The 24,492-nt window shown below is 42.3% G+C and overlaps 1 protein-coding gene across 4 annotated transcripts in view; it reads right to left on the bottom strand.

Moving 5' to 3' along the window:
• Positions 1-24,492, bottom strand: part of RAB30 (RAB30, member RAS oncogene family) — an 85,538-nt gene that overhangs the window by 11,839 nt on the left and 49,207 nt on the right. For all 4 annotated transcript variants that reach the window (XM_021716932.1, XM_008066742.2, XM_021716930.1 and 1 more), the window contains 2 exons: positions 4,905-5,005; positions 2,219-2,302 (listed from right to left, as the gene is read on the bottom strand). In XM_021716932.1, coding sequence (XP_021572607.1) covers positions 2,219-2,302; positions 4,905-4,997 — 177 coding nt within the window. In that variant the 5' untranslated portion in view covers positions 4,998-5,005. The remainder of the gene's footprint in view (positions 1-2,218; positions 2,303-4,904; positions 5,006-24,492) is intronic.

Below are 24,492 nucleotides of genomic sequence, written 5' to 3'. Positions count from 1 at the left end.
TCTCACTCTGTCGCCCAGACTGGAGTGCAGTGGCGGCTCCCGGCCACTGCAGCCTCGACCTGCCGGGCTCTGGCGATCCTTCCGCCTCAACCTTCGAGTAGCCGGAATTACAGGCGCGCGCTATCACGCCCGGCTAATTTTTTTATTTTATTTTATTGATGCCAATGGGTTCCTATAATGCTAACCTAGCAGGGAAGCCTATAGTATATATTTATATGTATTCATGTATATATACATATGGGAAACCCAAACATCTGGAAGTAAAATGCATGAAACAGTAGTTATCTTTACCAACTCCTTCCTTAGGCTGGCAGCCACCTCCCCTCTGCTGAAACAATAGAAAGCTACAAAAGGCTCTTTCCACCAGTGTCTCTAGAGCACACTCCTGTTGCCTTCCTGTCCCCACAGCCTAGCTCCTCCTTCCCACTCCACACACACTGTTTTTTCCCTTTCTCACTGGCATTTACATGGATGTTGTACTGTTCTACCTTCCAGTGCCTCAGTTCTCCATTCACTAATGTGGTTGGTATGGATGTCTCTGCAATAGGAACTATTTTAAGGAGTCAGGGTTCAAAGACACTGGGAGAGCTTCTGCCCCCAACTCAGAGTCTTGTCCTAAACACTTCTCTGTGGTGGTATCTATAAAATGCTATAGGAGCATCATAGATTTCTCTGCCCTTCCCAAGACACTCAAAGGAAGGAGTGCAAATAAACACAGACCCAGATGTGAGATTTTTAGGTTGGGACCTAGCTAGAACACTAATGCCAGTTTTCATTGTGCTGCTGATGGCTGGGTTATCACTTCTTTTCATGAGCTCAGCTCTGAAAGATCCACCAATGGAATTTCAATAATTCCGAATGGCAGGAGAGCACAGCACCAAAGATCAGTGTCTTTACTCTCCTTCTATGCAGTTTCGTCTTCCTTTACCTGTCTTTCCATCACTTTTCCCCTTTCCTTGCTCCAAGGTGATGGGCCTATTGTGTGTTCATTCTCTTCCTCTCTCATAGCAAGGGAGACCCAGGGAGGCAGTAGGGTGTACTGGTTGGCAAAGCTAGTTCAAATCCTACCTGCCTCCCTTCCTGTTTAGCCATGGATATGTAAGTTACTTAACTTCTCTAAAGCCTGTAAAACAAGGATAATACCACTTACTTGAGGGTTTACAGGAAAGATTAAGCTAAATGTAACACATGTAAAAGCACCTACCAGAGACACTGACACATAGTAGATAATCAATAAACACTGTCTCCCTTCTGTTACTGGACATACCATACTTCTTCCGGGTACCATCTAGAAGCCACAAAGGAGGGGGATGTATTCACAGATAGGGTGAAGATCATGGATCCTTTCCTGTCCCCCTCATTTAGTATCTTTCCTTTACTAGGGATAGGGCATGGTAGGAGACAGGATAATGTTAATAAATGATTAATAATGAAAAGACCCATAATGAAATGTAGGAGTCAGGAGGCTCTTTTGTGGGGCTTCTGTTTAGAGGAGGTAGCTCTGCTTATTGGCCGAACTCAGGCGACCCAAATAGAAATGTCTCCCTTGTTTTTAATATCATCTGACATGAGAAAAGACAAGAAAAACTTGCCTTAGTCATTCTCTGTCTGTCTTCCAGTCTGTAAACACATCATTCAAAATCTCTTCCTGCCCCTGTGGGGTAAATGCAGGACATATGCCCTGCTCCCCTCCTTGCTGATGACTATTTCTCGACTGGGAGAATGGCCCCTGGCCAAGGCCATTTGTGCCCAGTCAAAATGCCCTTGAAGATATGCACATCTGTGAACTGAAGGCAGTTAGTGAGAGTCAACATCTTTGTTTCTGCTTCCTTGCTCATAATACTATTGCTTTGTCTTACTCCCTTTCCCACACTGGGGTTATATAATCTCTCCTCACATGTGCGGAGAGCTTTGTACTGACTGGTCACCATTGGTTTCTTCCCATAAGTATTAATATATCCATGTCTTTGCCAACCAGTTCCCCAGGTAATTTCTTCGGAATAGGTAAACATTACACAAGAACCCTGTCTGATTGGGGTTGCCACAATACAGGCCCCATAAAGGGCCCACGGTGAGTAGACTCTATATGGCAACAAGCTGCCATGGCTGAGTATATTGTGAGTTTCCATTAGAAGATTTAATAAATGCTATAAAATCACTATTTCCCCTAACCTCTCACATAGCACGTATAAGCCTTAGTGAACATTTAGCATCTTACCTTTACTTTTTCACCATTAATCTCTACTGTCTTAATCATAAAATCAACTCCAATTGTGGCTCCTTGACCTGGGGGGAAAAGACCCTGAAGAAGAAATAATGGAAAACAAACAGTTAAACACATCTTCCAATTAAATAAACCTCTTCCTCCTCTCCCTCACTACTACTCATTACCAGTCTTTCCTTCGGCTGTGGTAGAAAAGAGAACTCTGATCAGTGTCATGGGAGCCCTGTTTAATTTAACTTCATATTTATGTCTTGAGGGGAAGAAAGACAAGGGACAAAGTGGGAGAGAGAAATGCTGGAAATAGAGGAAAGAGAAAAAGGGACAAAGAAAGGGAGAAAAGACAGAGTGAGGAAAATTGGGAAAGGGCAGGATTGGGACTCGATTTTAAGAATGAAACAGAAAAATAAGACACAAGGATAAGAGTGAGGGGTATGCAGTCACAGAGATGAGATCAGGATTGTGGGTGGAGATAAAATGGATAGCTCCTTTAAAAGAGGTAAAATCAAGGAAGTTTAAAAGCTGGTTATCAGTTTTGAGCATGGGCAGCCACGGGGTGGACAACAGCATGAAAAAACAAACAAGAACTCAGCATGAGAAACATTGAACAAGACAGTGAAGCTTCTGCATTTTCCTTTGTACTGAAAGTGATCGCTATTTTCCTCACTGCAATGTATCATGCATATATAATTACATGGGATCAGAGCCAACAACCCTGGGAAAATAATCTAAGAAAATTAAGTCATCAGAGAGATAATAGAATAGAAACGTCACCAAACCAAGAGGCAGCAGCCTTAGGATCTCTGTGGACCTTCAGACAAACTACTTCCCCTCTCTGGGCCTCAAACTCAAAGAGCTTAAGGCTGATATAAGCCATTTTAAAACAAACAAACAAAAAAGTTTTACTTCAAACTGGCAACTCAACCATAAAGATGGGATTTTAGCACAGTTATAAGCATAATACAATTTACTATTACATAATATTTTCTATAAGCTTAGGAAAGAAAAACTTTTCACCTAGTTTCTCTTCCCTCTTTCCTTATATTCTAGAATTTCCAGAAATTAAAATAAAGGGACTTCATTAGTTCTGGCAGCTAAGACTGGGGCATCTTTCACTAAGAGTTCTTTAATTAAAGTTTTAAAAGACTGAGATTCAAACCCAAAGAAAAATATTCCGTTGCATGTCTGCAAAAGATGTAAATATAAACATTCATAACTTTACTTAACAAATATTGAATCAATTTTCTTCTATTCTGGTTTGACTCAGATACAAGGCTGCCAAGCTTCTAGTTTATAACTCCAGTTGTTTTGTAGTCCAACAAATGTCAAAAAAATAAAACAAATCCTTCCCAATGTTCCCCCCATCATTTTGTTCCTCAACTCCTTCTGTCTCAAAGAGCCGAATCCAATTCTATCTGCCAAATAACAAAACAAACATAATTGTGCCTATGAAATATGAATTTATGTGTGAGTTGAGGGGCTGGGAGGGTAAAAAACAGACAGAAAAGAAAAGAAATAAAGAAGAAAAACAAATGTGCTTATTGGTAAAAGTTACCGTTCAAAATGGAGGCATTTTCACCTTAATAACTTGTATTTTTAAAGAGAATAATTTCGAAGGTGAGAACACATAGGAGATAGAAATTATCAGGTTGAAAACCAGGAGACCTAGGTTCTAATCCTGGCCTTGCCACTAACATGATGTGAGAGCCCAATAAGCTATTCATTTCCTCTAGATCTGAGCTTTTCAGTTGTGAAATGAGAGGAGTAAGCTGAATAATCTTAGTACCTTTCAGTACTAAGACAAGGTCAAGGGAACTTTTGATAGAGACTGAAATCTTGTCTAAGTCTCTGCAGTCTTGTCCTTCTGTCAAAAGCAGAAAAGATGACTAATATTAGGTGGAAGCAAAACCGGCTGGAGTTTCTAGTACACATCTATGGTGGCTGACCTAGCCCAGATGTCCTGTTAGCTTGTTACTTTTGATTTCACCAGGCCAAGGTTTAGTAAAAAGCCAGGGTTCTATTCTATGTTCATGTATCATGGGAAAAACCCTTACATTTCGAAAGTAACTCTGGGCCCTAAAGCTGTTTGTGTTATTCAATCTGCCTCTCCAGTTTTCCACAGAACCACAGACTGTCAGAGATGGAAGGGGCCTCAGAGCTCACTTGGCCCCTCATGTACAGCAGGAAGGCAGGAAGGCCCAGGAAGGGAGGTAACTTACCCAAGTTTGCCAAGGCCAGAACTGGGAACAGGACCCATGTCTTGACTCTCAAGCCAGTATTCTTTCCCTGGCATCAGGTTGCCCTATGCCTTAGATAGAAGAGCTAGTTTCAACTTTCCCAATGAGCACTTTATGAAAATATAAGACTAGCTCTTCTGTGATTAGATAATTTAATCTAATAATTTAGCTTTGATATGGCACACTGAAAGCAAAACCACTTGTCCCTTTCATTAAAGGAAGCAAGAGGAGACGTGGGAGGGTGGGTGGGAACCCACAGAGCCATATTCCCTCAAAGTAGTTTAAAAACTCTAGTCCAGGCCACCAGTGTATGCAGCTTTCAAAGGGCGCAATAGGAACTCCCAGCCAAGAGGCTGGCAGTGGGAGCAGCCACCCACCCGAGCAGATTTTCCTAGTCCCGAAGGCAAGACTGAGACACCCAAACCTGCACCTCCAAGTTCCCTTACCTGAGTGAATCGTCGCACAAGGCACGTCTTCCCCACACCAGCGTTGCCGATTAGAACAATTTTGAACAGGAAATCATAATCTTCCATACTCATTTACACAGCTGCAAGGTAAACACAGGCAAGAGTGAGAGGGGCTCCGTCAGACTTTCCCAAAGAGCTCAAGCCACTCCAGCCCTGTCTCCTAGGGGAACAACAGGTCTGACTCATTTATAGAGCAATGTCATGCTCCTCTCTGTTGACCCTGCCAGCAAGAGAGGAACACAGGTGTTGGGTCACAGATGGACTTTATTCCCTCCCAGCTACTTCATGCCACAGAGAGCAAATGACACAGATGTCCTTTCACCTGGTAACCTTTATTCCTCCAAGCTGTCAGGGTACAGGTTGCTCCTGTGATAGAATCTGTTTTCTTTTAGCATGTAAAGGAGATTACAAATCTATGTGCAGGCAAGCTGGGGTGCAATGAAGCAAGGACAAAGGAGAGTCCATCAGAGCTTACAGGTAGTTTATGAGCTGTGCATGTCTCTGAAGAAGTGCTAATTGACTAGGAGACCAAATGAAGGCGAAGGAACACGATGGGTCCTTTCAGTCTCCTGCAAGTCCTGGAGACCATGGGGTCTCACCAGTGGCAGTCCTAGACACCTTGCCCCTCTGCCACTACCCCATTCCTACACATCTTCTGCCAGCCATGCCCATGCTACGGAGCCTCCAAAAGTGCTTGCCATGTCATTCTTATAGGTTTGGAATGTGCCATTTCTTCTGCCTGAGATCCCCTCCCTCCCATTCCTTCTGTGTTATGAAGTCCTTGAAGGCCCAATGCAAGCATCTCTTTCTGAATCTTTCACTGATCTTCCCCAAATAACAATAAGCACCTCTACCACTCCTCTGCCCTAAAAACTTCACTCACTGTATACAGTTATTTGTCCAAATGTCTGCTTTATCTTTGAGGTCGACTCTGTTTTCCTAGCTCCTGGGATAGAGTTGTACTCTACAAATGTCTACTCTACATCAGGAAAGAACTAGTTAATGCAGATTGCTTATATGTAGGCCTTATTTTCTCCAGTTGTGCTAAAAAGAATACTACAAGCTCTGTCTACTTCAGAGGACTGTTGCAATGATTTTTTTTAAAAGTACAAAAGAGCCTTAGTACCCATATAGCCTTATCCTGGTGAAAGCAGCTGTTATCTCTTGAGCCTACTATAGTACCTATCACCATAGGAAATGCAGAGAAGAGTTCAACATGAAAAAAGTTAAACAATGAAAAAGAAGTTAAATAACAATTGGAGTCAACAGTGAAGCTCATTTCATAAGGCAGAACAGGCTCCCTGGGCCCTGGAGGAAGAGGAAAAGGGTAATCAGTGAGCTCTTGAGAGAAAGGGTGCTTGGGAGAGTTTAGGAAGCCTCAGGGCCAGTTGCAGGCTTATAGGTTAGAGGGGAGGGCCCAATGAACCAGGGGAGTACATTCCTGTGTGTAAGGGCGATTTCTATGTAGGTTCAACTGATCCTTGGAAAGATAACTGACAGCCAAGTCAACAAGCAGGTGGCAGTTCATGGGGAACGTGAAGGAAAACCATATCTGAACAAATAGATCCATAAGCAGTGGTAGCACTAACAATATGCCACACACTATATTTCCACTTGTTTTCCCAAATATACGAAGCTGATATTTATTAACATACTACCTATTTTACAGATGAGTAAACAGAGGTTAAAGGAAAATAAGAGGGTGGCCCAAAATTATAAAGCTAACAGTCGGATTTCAGGTTCCAAAGGTACATGGTATCATCAATATGGAGCCAGAGAGACCTAGGTTCAAATTCTGGCTTCTAACTCTGTGCCTTTGAGAAAATGACAATTTTTCAGAGCCTCAATAAAATGGCGATAATAACACATATATCACAGAACTGTGATACTTAAAAGAATTAACAGAAACCCTCAAGGACAATATCTGGCTCTTAGTCACACAAACTCCTTAATATGACTCAGACGTTTTCCATGACCTGGTTTCTGCCTTCACTGGCAGCCCCACCTCTCACCACTCTCCTCCTAACCCACACACTAGGCTCACGGGATTTCTTCAGTTACTTAAATACCATGGGATTGCTTTTCTCCTCAGACCTTCATGGTCATTGTTCCTTCTCCCAGAACACAGAACACAACTGACCCTTACCGCCCACAGTCCAGTTAACTTTTACTCCCCCTTTAGATCTCAGCTTAAACACCACTTCTCTGACCTGCAAGGGAGCCTGGGTCTCCCTGTTCTGTGCTTCCACAATGTCCTCCTCCTCTCCTGTAGTAATACTCACCATACTTAACTATAATTAATTATTACACACTCCAACCCCCATCTCTCAGCACTTCAGTCTCTCTCCCCCTCCCTCCTTTTCTCCCTCCTTCTCTCCCTCCTCCTTCTCCTCCTCTCTCTCTCTCCCTCTGTCTCTCTCTCCCTCTGTCTCTCTCCTTTTCTTTCTCACTCTCTCCCTTTCTCTCTCTCTCCCTCTCCTTTTCTCTGTCCCTTTCTCTCTCTCTCCCTCCTCCCTCCCTCTTTCCCTTTTTCTTTCTCTCTCTCTCCCTCCTCCCCCATCCCTCGCTCCCTCTCTCTCTCTCTCCCTCTGTCTCTCTCTCCCTCTGTCTCTCTCCTTTTCTTTCTCACTCTCTCCCTTTCTCTCTCTCTCCCTCTCCTTTTCTCTGTCCCTTTCTCTCTCTCTCCCTCCTCCCTCCCTCTTTCCCTTTTTCTTTCTCTCTCTCTCTCCCTCCTCCCCCATCCCTCGCTCCTTCTCTCTCTCTTTCTCTCTCTGTCTCTCTCCCCCTGCCACCCCATAACTATGAGCAGCTTGAGGGCAATGAAGTATCTGGTTGAGTCTTACCCCAACTCCTCTCCATCATCATCATCTCACTCAACATTATTAAGGAATTTAATCATCACAACAGTCCTATGAGGTGGACACTACACTATTAGTATCCCAACTTGAGAGAGGGGGAGATTAAGGAACAAGAAAAGTTATTCTTCAGCATCCATGTCCCACAGTGCCTTTCATAATGCCTGACTCATAGTAAGAGCCCAAGAAAGATGTGATGAATTGAAGAGGGCAAGAATCCAATAAGTGTGGTTTTTCTTTTCTCTTCCCCTCTTCAAATACAAACCTTCTTTTACCACACAGTAGTTTAAAGATTGATTTTTCTTGATATGTTTGATGTTATTTTATTCACAGAACTACATGATGCTGCATATCACTGTAATTTGTGTCTTTTTTAAAACAAAATAGCTTTCTTTTTCCTATTTAAAAAAAGAATCAAAGTCAAACCCCTTTTAAAAATTCAGGGATATGGCATGACAACAAAGATCAGTACAGCTATTAAAAGTGAAAATAAGCCAGGCGCAGTTGTTCATACCTGTAATCCCAGCACTTTACAAGGCTGAGGCAAGAGGATCACTTAAGTCCAGGAGTTCGAGACCAGCCTGGGCAACATAGCAAGACCTCATCTCTACAAAAAAAAATAAAAATAAAAAATAAAAAAATTAGCCAGGTGTTGTGACGCATACCTGTAGTCTCAGCTACTTGGGAGGCTGAGACAGAAAAGATCGCCTGAGCCCAGGAGGTCAAGGCTGTGGTGAGCCATTATCATGCCACTGCACTCCAGCCTGTGTGACAGAGTGAGACCCAGACTCAAAAAAAAAAAAGTGAAAATAAAATGAAACTCAGTGATATGCACAAGGATATCAGGAAAACCTTAGGCCCTGTGCACCATGACTACCTGATTTCAAAGCAGTAAGAAACAGGACGCATGGTCCTGGACTACATTTTTTTTCTCTGCCTAGATTGTTTAACATATATTTATTTCTACATCCTTGCCAGAGGTCAAAGAACCACAGCAGGGAATCAACAGAAAAATATCAAAAATTAAGGACCTTAGAAAAAGGACTGTCAAAATAATGTTAATGGGGCCCAAATTGTGCACCTTTAAGAAAAGGAAGTGCTGGCCAGGTATATTGGTTCACGCCTATAATACCAGCCCTTTAGGAGGCTGAGGTGAGAGGATTGCCTGAGCCCATGAGTTTGAGACGAGCCTAGGCAACTTGACGAGACCTTACCTCTACAATAAATTAAAAAATTAACCGGGTATGGTGGCACATGCCTGTAGTTCCAGCTACTTGGAAGACTAAGGCAGAAGAATCACCTGAGCCCAGCAGGTCGAGGCTACGGTGGCTGCGAGTGTGCCACTGCACTCTAGCCTGGGCGACAGAGTGAGAATCCAACTCAAAAAAGAAAAGAAAAGAAAGCGAAAGAGAGTTGTTGTCATAGTTAACATTGTCTCATGTGGTTACACCTAGAGCAAGCCACAGAATAAAAATTAAGACACTTCTCCTTTCTAAATTATTTAAATGCTCTGTTGAATATTTTTAAAGTGGACCTCTGGGGAAAAAATGGTTTGGTGTCTTTAAAGTCCTGGCAGTCTATGGCTAAAGCTTGTCTCGTTGCAGTCCTGGCAGTCTATGACTAAAGCTGGACTGTAGACTCCAGGTTACCTGTTGGAGTTACTGTTTTATTTCTATTTTTTTAATTTTAATTTTTTATTTTTTGAGTCAGAGTCTCACTCTGTCACTCAAGCTGGAGTGCAGTGGCATGCTCACAGTCACTGCAGCCTCAACCTGCTGGGCTCAGGCAATCCTTCCACCTCAGCCTCCTAAGTAGCTGGGACTACAGGCTGAATTTTTAGATTTATTATAGAGATGAGGTCTCACCAAATTTCTCAGGCTGGTCTGAAACCCCTGGGCTCAGGCAATCTTCTGGAGTGCACTGGCACACTCACAGCCACTGCAGCCTCGACCTGCTGGACTCAGGTTATCTTTCTGCCTCAGCCTTCCAAGTAACTGGAACTACAGGTGTGTGCCACCACACCCGGTTAATTTTTTGATTTATTGTAGAGGCGAGATCTCACCAAGTTGTCCAGGCTGGTCTTGAACCCCTAGACTCAAGCAATCCTCTCGCCTTGGCCTCCCAAAGTGCTGGGATTACAGGCTTAAGCCACCATGCCCAGCAGAAAGCCTGCTTTTAAAGAGACCAAACACTTTTTCCCCAGAGGTCCACTTAAAAAATATTCAACAGAGCATTAAAATAATCTCTTGTAGAAAGGGGAAGTTTCTTACTTTCTTTCCTTCTTTTTTTTTTTTTGAGTAGGAGTCTCACTCTGTTGCCCAGGCTGGAGTGCAGTTGCATGCAGCAACTTGCTGGGCTCAAGTAATCCTTCCACCCCAACCTTCCAAGTAGCTGGAACTATAGGCATGGGCCACCACGCCTGGCTAATTTTTTGATTTATCATAGAGACGAGGTCTCACCAAGTTGCCCAGGCTGGTCTCGAACTCCTCAGCTCAGGTAATCCTCTCACCTCTGCCTCCCAAAGTGCCCGGCCAAAGGTAAATGTCTTAACTTTTATTTGGTGGCTTGTTCCAGGTGGTAACCACATAAGACAATGTTGACTATGACAAAGCCTCTCTTTCCCTTTCTTTTATTAAAGCTACATAATTTGGGTCCTGTTAACCTTCTCTTAGATCTCTGTGCATCCATGTGACTCCAAAGTCCATGTCCTCTCCAGCAGGATTTTGCTGCCCCCGTCTTGTGGTTGACATGTCATCCCATCTGTCATGGGGGCTGGAGACTGAATGGGCCCCCAGGTCCCTTTGAACCAGAGTTCTAGAATCCCCTTGCTCGGGGAGCAGCACACCCACATCAATGAGGCCACACACTGACTCCAGATCCTTACAAGCACTGCTCCTCACTATGCTCCCCAGCCCAGGTCTCTTTCAGGAGCTAGACTCGAACTTTTCCCCACATACCATGCCCACAGCTCAGTCAACATTCACCCATGTAACTAAGTACCAGACACAGGGGATATGAACAGAAACACTGCTCAGATGCGTGAGCAAAATCCCAAATAGCATAATCACCACAATAGTTCTACATAAATAGATAGATGCATAAGATTCAAAGGCGGAAAAAAAGATGAGGAAAATATGAATTTCAAAAAGATACAAATGGGGGGCACACAAGGATAAGTATCAACGATGAATATTTGTGTACCTAACCCTAAACTGTACCCCACGATTTTACAATTTAAAAAATTTAAAAGTTAAAAAAAAAGATACAAATGAAAGGAAATCTAGTATGAAGGGCTTGAAAAATAAAAACAAAAACCATTCCAAGCAACGTAAATTTGGCAACATAAACCATTTTTTTAATGGTCTTTCAAAAAACCCTGTATCCACTGTTGCACACCTGTGCCTTATTCCTTTCCTCATGGGACTCATTATAACATACAGAGAGGTCAGATCTCTTCCCCCACTTTCAGATTCCTGCCCCTCAGTTCCTGCTCACCAAAATATTTTGGTGACTGTCCTTGTTAAAAAACCGCGTATCTCAGGCAGGTCCATTTCCCTTTCAGGCCTTGACTTAGTCTGTGAATTAATGAGGGGTTGGAGGAAAAGCACCAAGGCCCCTTCCCAAGAGAGTAAGTGTGGTCATTCTCCCATACCAAAGAGGCTGCATGGGCGATCAAGCCAATAGGCCTTGGGTCTGTTAAAAAGGGTCAAGTTTCCTTATCTACAAAGTGGGGGTGATAGTAGAACCTGTATCACTGAATTGCTGAGACACAAATGAGATAATATCTGGAAAGGTACCCCTTTTAAAAAATATAATAAATGTGGGTTTTTTTCACCATTCTAACAAGAGTCATACATCCTGACTGCAGAAAATACAAACGAAAAGGAAAAGACAACCACCTACCATTTCTTCCACTACCCAGACCTCCTCCTGGGAAGAATTACAGTTAACATTCTGGTACATATCCCTCTAGTCTTTTTATTTATATACACCATGTCTATGTGTATATTTTAATACAAGTGTATGCATTTTTAAAACAAAAACAGCATCACAGAATATATAAACTTTTTTTGTTTGTTTTCTCTACAGTGGTATTTTTCTAAAACCCAAAATCAGAACTGATGGTCTACCAATAGAACTGACTACGAGAGACCTTCAACATTCATTCAACATTTGTTCCTATGATCTTAAATGCTAAAGAAGGTAGGCGATGTAGAGGGTAGCTTCACAATATACACTTTGAGTACTTAGTATTCTAAATCCTAGCACCCAATCTTGGAGATTTAAAATGTTCTGAAAATTCCCATCATGAAAAAGCCAGTTAACTTTGTTTAATCCAGGATTTACTAAACATGACTTTAGATGAGAATTCTTTTCTTATATAACACCTTTTAATATCCTTTGCAACTAGGGCTCCATGAAACATTAGGGTGGCAAATACTACTTTATAGCATTTGAAATCAAGTTGCTTAAGGTAGGGTTGCCTGATACAGAAAAAAATAAAAAAGAAAGAAAGAAAGCTAGGACACTCACTTAAATTTCAGTTTCAGATGACAACAAATAAATTTTAATAGACATTTGTTCCAAATATTGGATGAGACACAAGAATACAATTTTAGGATATAAGTATGACTCAAATATTACACGGGACACACTTATACTAAAAAATTATTTGCTGTTTATCTTAAATTCAAAATTAACTGAGCATTCCATATTTTATTTGGCAACTCTACCCCAGGAAAATCTGAGTAGTCAAGGTCATAGTAGAAACAGAGGCCCTCAGCTTACTACTATGCCCACCCAGAAGCTGTGGAGGGAGAGAGGCAGGGCATGAGAAACAAGATATCCCGGACAGCCCCTTCAGGTCTCTCCCACTGTGGAGTTTTTCTGTTCTCTCAATAAATCCTGCTTAGAAAGAAAGAAAGGAAACAAACAAACAAGATATCCCTGATAAATCCAGAACAACTAAGCAGAGGGATAGCAAAGGGCAACAAGTAAAATTTCAAGAACAGCAACGGGGCTCTGCAGGAGTCTTCCTTCCTCAACAATCCCAGACCTTCTTCCAAATGTGCCCCACATGTCTGCCCAATGGAAGGGGCCATGCTCTACATGGCTCTCACCACTACCATCCTTATGGACAAGGACTTTACCTTAGCAAGACACCCATCTCTGCTTATCCCACTGATGTGTTCAATACGCATACATTGAATTCAAAGCCTTTGATCCATCTCTCTCTCTCTAACAAGGTCCTGTCCCAGGGAGCTCATTATTGCTTAATTACAAGGAGGCAATTACTAACCATTACTATAATCAACTGCTGCAAGCTCGCTTGCTTTACATCAGCTGCTAATTTCATGTTATTGCAAGTTAATTATTCTCCTTGGCCCCAGATGTCAAACACCCACCTGTGCCGTGGCTGTTTCTTATCCACCAGGCCATAAACGCCAGCATTTTTATATTGACCTTTACAGTTTATAAAGTTCTTTCACAGACATGATCTAATCTGGACCTTCCAACAACCTCACGAGCTTGTTCTTATCATTTCTTATGCAAGTGAGGAAACTGAGGGTAATGAAGTGACTAACTTTTGTGACACAGTGGAGAGTGGTGAGGTGGCCTCTGTATCTTGGCTATCTAGAATTTCTTCTCTTTGCCAAAACACACTGTTATCTAAGGTTCCTGGGCATTTGGACCATGGCTTGAATACACTGTGTGTCAGGAACTATGCTAAATGCTTCCCATATATAATCTTATTTAATCTTTTCAATAGCTCATTACATGGGTGTTATTATTCTCATTATACAGACAAGAAAACTGAGGTTCAGAGGAGTTAATTAGTTAAAAATCAAATAGCTAATGAGTAAAAGCACCTGGATTCAAAACCCAGGTCTTTCTGAAAACAAAAAAATCAAGTTGGAGCTGTCTCACTCCTTACTAAAATATATTCTGGATAGATTCAAGGTTTGTATCTAAAAAAATGAAGGCATAAAAGTACTAGCAGAAAACATTTTATATATAGGCATATATACATATATATATATATATATATATATACACACACACACATATATATATACATACACACACACATACATACACACAAAATCTTACAATGGGGAAGGTTTTCTAAGAATTACTCAAAATCAAGGCTATAAAATAAAAATACTGACAATTTTGACTGATTCAAGAAATTCTGAGTAGCCAAATAATAAAAATGAAGAACCAAATATCTGCAATACATATAATTGTCTAATTTTGTTAAATGTATAAACAGTTCCTATGAATGAATAAGAAAAATCCAATAACCCACTAGAAAAAAATGGGTTCAGGATATGAGCATATAGTTCACTAGAAAGGAAATAAAATAGAACACACACACAGACACACACACACACACATATCTATATTATATATAGATTTTTAAGAGACAAGGTCTCACTATGTTGCCCAGACTGAATTTGAGCTCCTGGGCTCAAGTGTTCCTCCTGCCTCAGTCTCCCAAGTAGCTAGGACTATGGATGTACCAACACGCCCAACTATGTTGCCTAACCTGGTCTTGAACTTCTGGGCTCAAGCAATCCTCTTGCCGTGGCCTTCCAAAGTGCTAGGATTATAGATGTCAGCCACTACACCTGGCTAATTTTTTTTAAAGAAATGGTCAACCTTACTCATGAGAGTAAATTCAAACTATAATGAATTTATAATTATAATTTTAGTCATAAATTATAATTCGCATATAATATATAATTAACTTAATTTATAGAATGATAATTTTAACTATAAATTATAAGTAAAACTAATTTACACTGAGAGGCCATTTTTCTTTTTTTCTTTTTTCTTTTTTTTTTTTTTTTTGAGGTGGAGTCTCACTCTGTCGCCCAGACTGGAGTGCAGTGGCCGCTCCCAGCCACCGCAGCCTTGACCTGCTGGGCTTCGGCAATCCTTCTGCCTTAGCCTTCCGAGTAGCCGGAATTACAGGCGTGTGCTACCACGCCTGGCTGATTTTTTGATTTATTGTAGAGATGAGGTCTCGCTGCCCAGTCGGGTCTCGAACTCGCGGGCTCAGGCAATCCACTCACCTCAGCCTCCCAAAGGTGCGGGATTACAGGCTGAGGCACCGAGCCCGGCTGAGAAGCCATTTTTCATCTCAGATTGGCAAAGTTCATTCTGTATTGGTGAGAGTATGGAGAAATGGGGTACTTGTATACTACTAGCGGGAGGGAAATCAATACAACCTCTGCGGAGAGTACTATTGATTAAAACTAAAAATGCTATTACAAACCTTCTGATCCAGCAGCTGCACTTCTAGAAATCTACCTGCATGTAGTCATACCTGTGTACAAAGGTACATGTAGTAGGATATTCACTACAACAGAATTTATAATAGCAATTATGAAAACAAGCTAAAAGCCCATCAGCAGGAAAAAAAAAGTTGTACAGCTGAGCATGGTGGTTCACTCATGTAATCCCAGAACTTTGGGATCCCAGAACTTTGGGAGGCTGATGTAATCCCAGAACTTTGGGAGGCTGAGGAGGGAGGTTCATTTGAGCCTAGGAGTTTGAGGCTGCAGTGAGCCACCACAGCACTCCAACCTGGGCAACAGAATAAGACCCTATTTCTCAAAAAAAAAAAAGAATGATTGTATAGATTATGGCAACCATACATCAGTGGACCATACAGCCTGCTATGCATATCTGCAAGCTGTATTAAGTGAAAGATGAAAGGTGGAGAATGAAAAAGAAGAGGAGGCATAGGATCCTATATTTCTATATGCATGAGATATTTTTGGACTGATACAAAAGAAACTGGCAACAGTAGTTGCTCCTGGGGAGGCTATAATATTTAGTTGTTTCTAGGAAAGAAGATAACCTCCAATTCTCTCTCTCTCTCTCTCTCTCTCTCTCTCTCTCTCTCTCTCTCTCTCTCTCTCTTTTTGGGTCGGAGTCTCACTGTTTTGCCCAGGCTGAAGTGCAGTGGCATGCTAATGGCCACCACAGCCTCCGCCTGCTGGGTTTAGGTGATCCTCCCGAATAGCTGGAACTACAGACGCAGGCCACCACATCCGGCTAGTTTTTATGATTTATTGTAGAGATAGGTGTCACAACGTTGCCCAGTCTGTTCTCGAACCCACAGGTTCAGGCAATCCACTCACCTTGGCCTCCCAAGGTGCTGAGATTACAGGCTGAGCCACCAAGCCTGGTCCTCCAATTCTCAAATTACACTCTGCTTTTGCATTCAGTCTACAGTAGTGCTCAAAAGAAAAGATAGTTCCTAATACAGGGGGAGAGGTCCTGTCAAAAAAATCTATTTGGGGTGCTCTTTCTATTATCTTTCTCCTTGTCTGCCCTACTGCACCCCTTCATGTGATAAGAGCCCCAGAAAGAAATGTCCCACCAGACCTTGGAGTTACTTTTCCAGTTCACTGTGTGTATCACTGCTTTCTCTAAGCCATGCCTCAGCACAGCGAGTCCCACAAGGAGGATTCATTCTTTCAAACCAAATTCCCTCAAAGCCAAGTATCTGTTGTATGACAGCCAGAACCAATGGATCAATTGGTAACTTGTTTGTATCACTAATAAAAACAAAACTCTCATACATTTGTACTGTTTAGAATTATGTCACTGCACTTTGACACAGAATCCTTCTGGGAAAGCAGAAGCAGCCCACCTTTTTCTCCCCATTTTACAGAGATGAGATTTGAAGCCAAGAAAGTGACTTGCCTTAGGCCATACAGCATGCAAGCAATGGAGCCAGAAAAACATACACAGGTCTCCTAGCTCTAGATCAGAGCTGCTGACGAGGCATAACCATCAGAGCAGCTGGCATGAATCTGTGCTATGAATTGGAGGTGCAGTTAGAAGGAAGGAGCTCAGAGGCAGCTTTTAAAATATTTTTAAGATATTAAAAAAAAAAAAAAAGGCCAGCACAGTGGCTCATGCCTATAATCCCAGCACTTTGGGAGGCCAAGATGAGAGGACTGCATGAACCCACGGGTTCGAAACCAGCCCATGGCAAGACCTCATCTCTACAATAAATCAAGAAAAATTAGTCGGGCATGGTGGCATGTGCCTGTAATTCCAGTCACTTGGAAGGCAGAGGCGGAAGGATCGCCTGAACCCAGCAGGTCGAGGCTGCAGTGGCTGTGAGCGTGCCACTGCACTCCAGCCTGGGCAAAAGAGTGAGACTCTGACTCAAAAAAAAAAAAAAAAGAAGAAAGGAAAAAGAAAGTAGGCCTGATACCTCCATAATACTATTTTCAAAAATCAAGACAAAATATTTTATTTTATTCTCTGTATATGTTGTCTTTGATAGTTTCCTATTTCCTATTTTATTAGAAACAGAGCCTTACTCTGTTGCCCAGGCTGGAGTATAGTGGTGTTCATAGCTCACTACAGCCTTGAATTCCTGGACTCAAATGATCTGGCTAATTTTTTTCTCCCTTTTTTTGTAGAACTATAAAGTAGATTCAGGATTTCAAACATGTAAGCAAAATGAAAATTATTTCACAAACCAGCATTTCACCAGCATCAACCAAAGCAAATATCTGAATTATCTTCCAGTGCTGCTTCACCTGACATCGTGAGAAGGCTGGTGCATGGAACATCCCTGCACTGAGCACAGATAAGATTTTCCACAGGTGATAGGAGAAGCAGGGCCCACTGCTTAGGACTTACTTGGGCCCCTACTCAGTTAACTCCCCAGGTGGAGATAAGCTAATTTGCTTTGTACCACAACACCTGGGAGCAGATTCTTGACAAACGGACTTAAATGAGCCTGGGAATACTGGCACTTTGTTCCCTAGGGGAAGAAAAGACACCCTTCCCACTCATTAATCCCCTTCCAAGTTGGAGAGTTTCTATCTACAAAACATGTTTGTTGAACTAATCTGAAAAAGGCCCTTCCAGACCCAACGTGCTCTTTCCATCTTCTGTACAAGCAGGCAAGGCTCCCTCTGTTGTCCTCCTCCAACAATAAACAATGCCACCACATAGAGCTCTGGGGCTTTGCGCTGCTGCCCTCCCTGGTGTGTTCTCTAAATCAGGGTCTGTGTCTAATCTTTCTACCACAGAAGCTTCCCTGTGCCTGCTTGGCTGTACCGGAAGGGCCTCCTTATCGGCATCTTCAGTCTCCTCCCCCAGGCTGAGCACACAATGCACCCTGGCCAGGCAGCCAGAGGTCAGGGCCACAGACCAGAACATGGCTCAAGTGTTTACCCTGATGGTCCTCCACCCCAGGACCAGAGGCCTACCAAGTACAGAAGTGAATCCTCCCTGCTGGAAAACTGCCACACCAGGCAGGACCCTTCCCTCAGCTATTCAGATGGATTCTCTCCTCACTACAGGCAGGAGAAAAAGCAAGAGGGAAGCAAGTGTCCACATATTCTGGGACCCCAAGAGACGGAAATAAAATAGGAAGTCTCCCAAGTTTGTGACAGGTCCTGTGCCACATAAAAGAACATTTGTCCAGCGCTCAGGTGCTTTACACACACAGTCCCATCACATCCTTGAAATAGCCCTTGTGGTCAGAATTTTTGTTTTTGTTTTTTTTTGAGTTGGAGTCTCTCCATCACCCCACTGTCGACCTGCTGGGCTCCATCAGTCCTTCCACCTAGGTCTTCCAAGTAGCTGGAACCATAGGCGCATACTACCACGCCTGGCTAATTTTTGATTTATTGTAGAAATGAGGTCTCACCAAGTTGCCCGGGCTGGTCTTGAACACATGGGCTCAGGCAATCCACTTGCCTCAGTCTCCCAAAGTGCTGGGATTAGAGACTGAGCAGAATTTCTTAGGTACTGTTACTATCAATACGTTTTGACATCTAGAGGGCACTTCTGGTTTGCTAAGTGTTTTCCTGTGCATTATCATATGTGTAATGTGGCAAATTCAAATGCAGATGATAGTGTATAAATTCTCCCTCAACATGATCTCCAACACACACCATACCACACACACACACACACACACACACACACACACATACACACACACCACACCACACACACATACCATATACACACCACACACACCATACATACACACAGACATACCACACACACACACACACACCATATACACACACACACCACAAACATACACATAGACACACCACACATACCATATATACACCACACACACCATACACATCACATACCATATACACACATGCCACATACACACACCATATACACACACCACACATGCACCACACATACACATGCCACATACACACACCATATACACACACCACACACACCACACATGCACCACACACACACGTACCATACACACACACCAACACATTCTACATACACATACATACCCCCCTACACACCACACACACACACCACAAACACACACCATATACACAAACACACCACACACACACACATTACCCACACATACACACACCATATACACACACATAGCATGCATACCACACACACACACCGTACACACACACACACACACACACACACACACACATACACATAGCATGCCCTAAGTCTCTGTCACCAAGGCCTGCAGATTTTCTGTCAGAAATGTAGCTTGAATAACCCTCTGCTCCACCTCGGGCCCTGATCAGCTCTCATCCAGTCAGTCTGTTACAGACTTCCAACCAGGTTCCCTGTGGCCTGTCTACGAAGTGTTTTCCCACAAGTACCGACTAATTCCCAGCCTTGAGAATGCAGTTTAAACTCCTTAGGTTAGTGTAATAAGGCTCTTTATAATCTGACACAAATTCACAGCTCTCCATGCCTCATATACCTTGAACTTCATCATACATATTTTCTCTTTTCTCCAAACACTCCGGGTCCTCTCATGCTTTCATGCCTTTGCACATGCTCTTCCCCTTTCTAGCATACCGTTTCACCTTCTTGTCCTGTAAGATAAAGCTCAGATGCCCCCTCCTCTGCAATTCCTTCCCAAATAACACATGTAGAATGAGTATCTTCTTTCTCTATGCTTTCAGTAACCTAATATAAATAACATAATTCAAGCACTCATCACATTATATTGTAATGATCTGTAATTATCTCACCTTCCTCTCTAAACTCTGAGTTCCTTAAGCTTGAATTCAACAAGTATTTACTGAAGAAAAGGCTGAGAATGGAGGACATTTTTAAGCTAAAATAAGCAGCATTTTTCAAAGGGTTCTAGATTTCACCAAATCTAGGAAATCAAGAATTCAGGAAAACATGCTGTGGTTCAGATTGAGGGCTGGATGAAGATGTGGGTGAATAAATTTACCACCTGAGGGAAATCTTGAATAAAAAATAAATTCCAGGACTTTTAATCTCAGAAACAGCATGCTCAAGGACCAAAAAGTAAAGAGATCCAAACTTCGTTCAAGATAAACAGATAAATGGCCACTGGTGTTAACCCAGCGAAGGCAGGGATGGCATCCAAACATTAGCACGTGAAGTATAAAGAGGCACAACTTTTCACAATGGCAAGTTCTCAATATCCATCAAAAGCCTTAACAAGGTCCATACTCTTCAATCCAGCAAGAAAAAGAAAATTCTGCTTCTAGGAATTTCCCTAAGTAATGATTCCAAGATGTGCACAAAGATTTATTCACAAGAAAGTTCCTTCCAGTATTACTCAGAACAGACACTTAAGATGGAGGGAGGAGAAGACCTCTCTACAACAATAGAGAAGTAGTTACACTTTCATAGAACAACATGCTGTAACATTATGAAACATACACTTGGAAAGAAATACATTTTAAAAATCCTTACCCCTGGGTGGTAGGATTCTAAATTACTTCTTTTCTTCTTTATACACTTATATATTTTCTAAGTTTTCTTCAATAAACATGATTTATTTAGAAATAATGCACATTATTAAAATATCATAGGGGCTCAACAGCGGTGAGAGAAAATGGGATGGGTACACGCACATAAAGTGACCATCCACATTCAATCAACTCTTCTAGAAAGCAGGACCTTACCTGGCACGAACCAAAAGCCATAAAAGAATTCAAATTCCATGCAGTGAGCTCACTCCTGGGAATTCACTTTAAGGGAAGAACTGAACGAACTCAAAAATGCTAAATGAACAAAAATGCTCATTACATCTTATCTAAGAGCAAAGATTTGGAAACAATCCAAATGTCCAAAGAGAGTTCAGTATAAAGCATCAACATCATGGAATGCAGGGCAGTCATTAGAAATGCCAATTACGAAAGTCATGTAGAGAAATGAAATAATGTTGACAATAGTCTATAAAATGAAAAGAATATACAAAGCTGCATTTGTCAGGGCTGCAGCTATGAAAACTAAGCATGTGTGTGAAGAAAGGCATTTCAAAAATGAAAACATATGTTATGTTAGGATTATGAGATTACCGGGAGCTTTTATTTTTTAAGTTTGCCCTTTTTTAAAACAAGGTTCTTTTGTTTTGTTTTGTTTTAACATTTTGCATGTACCCTGGACACATTTTTTTTTTAACTTGGAAAACACAGAAAAGGGAAAAATAAATTGCCAATAGGAACACAATCATTGTCTGTATTTTAATGTGTTTCTCGCAGTTTCTTTTTCCTATGCACTGGCTGGATTGTTTAGTTTTTATCATTGTTGTAATCACAACAACATTTTCTTTAAAGTAGTTACAAAATCATTTCAATTCTGAAAAAAATCAGAGAACTGAATATAAATCTTGTACAAGAACATAACAGTGGCTATCAAGAGACCTCACATAATGTCAGTTTGTAAGTAAAAACAGAAATATTGCACCACTATGACAAAATAGATGGATGGTTCAAGGTTCCAAACACCTGCAGTGACTCTCAGGCCTATTTCAGTAGTCATCAGTCCAGAATGTGGAAATTAGAATTTTACCAGACTTTGAAAACAGAAAGATGCAATGATGTAACACATTTTCAGATCAGAGAAAAAGTACGAAGAAAACAAATCCCATTGGTTATTAGGTCCAGAAGATTTAGCTTTCTTTACATCTCTTGTGTGCTTATTCTCCTGTCCTCCCACTCTGACCTTAACTGAGGCCACTCTCTACCTGGGCGGCAGCTGCAGTATTCTGCTTGTTCTTCCCACCTTCCTCCCGCCTCCCCATTTGCATGCAGTCCTTCCTGCACCCTGCTGCTGAGCGCAGTGCAGATCCTCACATACCATGCCACTGTGGACTTCTCTCAAGATGGGGGCAGGGGAAATCACCATCTAAGCAATGCACAGGCTCTGCTGCCATTCATTGAGTGTGGGCCCTGGAGAGAATGAGAGGGGAGGCTGAGTCTGTTGTCATGTTACAGGGGTTCAGTTTCTGCAGGAGTGTGATGCCTTTGTGCTTTTCAAACAACAAGGCCCTCCTCAACACAAATTGGCTATTTATCTATTACATGCACGTCTTCCAAAGCCTCTGCCCTCTGCTCCAAGAAAGAGGAAAAGCTGCTGTGTTGAACTGACTGAGACATGATATGCCACCGTGGGCATAGCCAACCTCATGCACAGTCAAGGAGACATGGAACTCAGCATTGTTTGCCTTTTAGAAACAAACCCCTATATAAGATGCAATGTGACTCCAGTGCAGCCTTTTCAAAGAACTAATTTGATCATGTCTTTCCCACACTTAAGCCTCCTCAAGGCCTCTGAGCTGCCTATGCAAAGGCATCTGTAAGAAGATGCACAGTGCCCTGGTTAGGAGTATACATTTTGGAACCAAACTGCCTGAGTCTGAATCTTACCTCTGCCCTTTATGAGTGACCTTGGACAAGTACCCTGTTCTCTTGGTACCTATGGTTATTTATTTATAAATAGAGATAATAACAGTACCTCCTGCCTCATCAGGTTGTTGTGCAGATTAAAGAAACTAATACAATAAAGTACAATGAGATTCTGGTACATAGGAAGCACTCAATAAATGTTAGGCACTGCTACTGTTATTGTTCGTGTCAGAGAGGGTTCCCTTGCAGGGTATACAGAACTCTCTATGACCCAGTCCCTGCACATCTCTCTGGCTTTGCTTCTGAGCACAGCCTTTGTGTTACCACCACCACCACTATGATCCAAACAACACGATCTCTCTGAAGTATGTGTATTTAAGAAGAAATTTGAATAAGAGAGAGCCAAGCACACAAAGATTGGAAGAAGAGCATTTCTGGCTGAGATTAGCTTGTACAGAGGTCCTACAGTGATCATGAGCCTGGCATGCTCAAGGAACAAAAAGAAGGGACACTGAGGCTCAGTGCATAGTCAACAAAGAGAGAACTGAGAGACTGATATGAGTCAGGTCACAGCAAGCTTGAAAAGCCAGGGAGTCTGGATTTCATTCTGAGTACAGTGGGAGGCCACCTGGGGAGAGGGGGGTTTAAGAAATATGACATGAACTGATAAACGTTTTTTAAATTCTCTAGTCCAGGTGAGAGATGACATGGCTTGCACTAGGGGACTGGTGGTGAAGCAGAGGGAAGGGTATAAATTTGGGAAAGTTTTTGAAGATAGAGAAGATAATACGTACTGAAGGACTGGAAGAGGATGGGAAAGAAATAAATCAGAAGTAATGCCTAGATATTTTGGCTTGAGCATGTGGGGGCTAACAGCACCACTTACTGAGGTGAGAAGATTAGGAGAAAAGCAAGTTTGAAATGGAGGCTGAATCAAGAGTTCTCTTTTGCTTATGTTAAATTCAAAATGCCTCTTAGACATTTATGTGGCAGGAATCTGAAGTTCCAAACACAGTTTGAGGCTGAAGATACAAATGGGAGGGTCATTAGTAAATGGATGTTATTTGAAGTCTTTAAATTAGAAGAGGATGTCTATGGAGAGTGAACAAATAGAGAAGAGGGACATCTTAGAACTTGGGTACATCACCATTTAGAGACTGAGGAGAGAAGGTGACTTGAGGAGAGCCCAGAGAGGAAGGAGGAGATCCAGGAAGCAGAGTGTCAAAGAAAACAGAGATCAGCCTTGCTACTGAGAGAAGTAAGAGTAAAACAGAGTGGACGGCATGGTGGTTCATGTCCATAATCCCAGCACTTTGGGAGGCCGAGGTGAGAGGATTGCTTGAGTCCAGGAGTTCATAACCAGCCTGGGCAACATAGCTGGGCGCAGTGGTTTGTGCCTATAGTCCCAGCTACTCTGGCTGCTGAGGCAGAAGGATCCTTTGAGCCTAGGAGGTTGAGGGAGAAGGAGGAGAGGAGAAAGAGGAGGCGGAAAGGAGGCGGAAAGGAGGAGGAGGAAGAGGCAGAGGAGGAGGAGGGGGAGAGGGATATGGAGGAGAAGAAAGGAGAGGAGGAGGAAGGGGAGGGGGAGGGAAAGAGGGAGGAGAACTGGAAGGAGGAGAAGTATAGAAGAAGAGGAGGAGAATAGAAGGAAGAGGAGGAGGAGGAGACGATGACAATGACGCAGAGGAGGAAGAGGGGAGGGAGGGGAGGAGGAGGAAGAAAGAAGAAAAAGGAGGAGAAGGAGGGAAGGAGGAGGAAGAGAAGGATCAGGAGATCTTAAATTTGGCAATACAAAGGTCATTGGTTGACAGAGACAAGGATAGTCCTGATGGAATGATGGGAAAAGAGTAAAGTGGGAGTGGGAGGGATCAAAGCCAAAACAACTTATAAATTTTACTGAGAAGAGAAATAAGAAATAGCTATGGGGGATACAATGTCAAGAGATTTTTAAGTTAAAAAATGAATATATTTTTCAATATATATATATATTTTTTTGAGTTGGAGTCTCACTCTGTTGCCCAGACTGGAGTGCAG

Source organism: Carlito syrichta, unplaced genomic scaffold, assembly GCF_000164805.1.
Source record: "Carlito syrichta isolate Samal-C Ts95f unplaced genomic scaffold, Tarsius_syrichta-2.0.1 Scaffold309093, whole genome shotgun sequence".
Lineage (NCBI taxonomy): Eukaryota > Metazoa > Chordata > Mammalia > Primates > Tarsiidae > Carlito > Carlito syrichta.
Note: the sequence above shows the minus strand (reverse complement) of the source record. Positions and strands in the feature narration are given on the sequence as shown.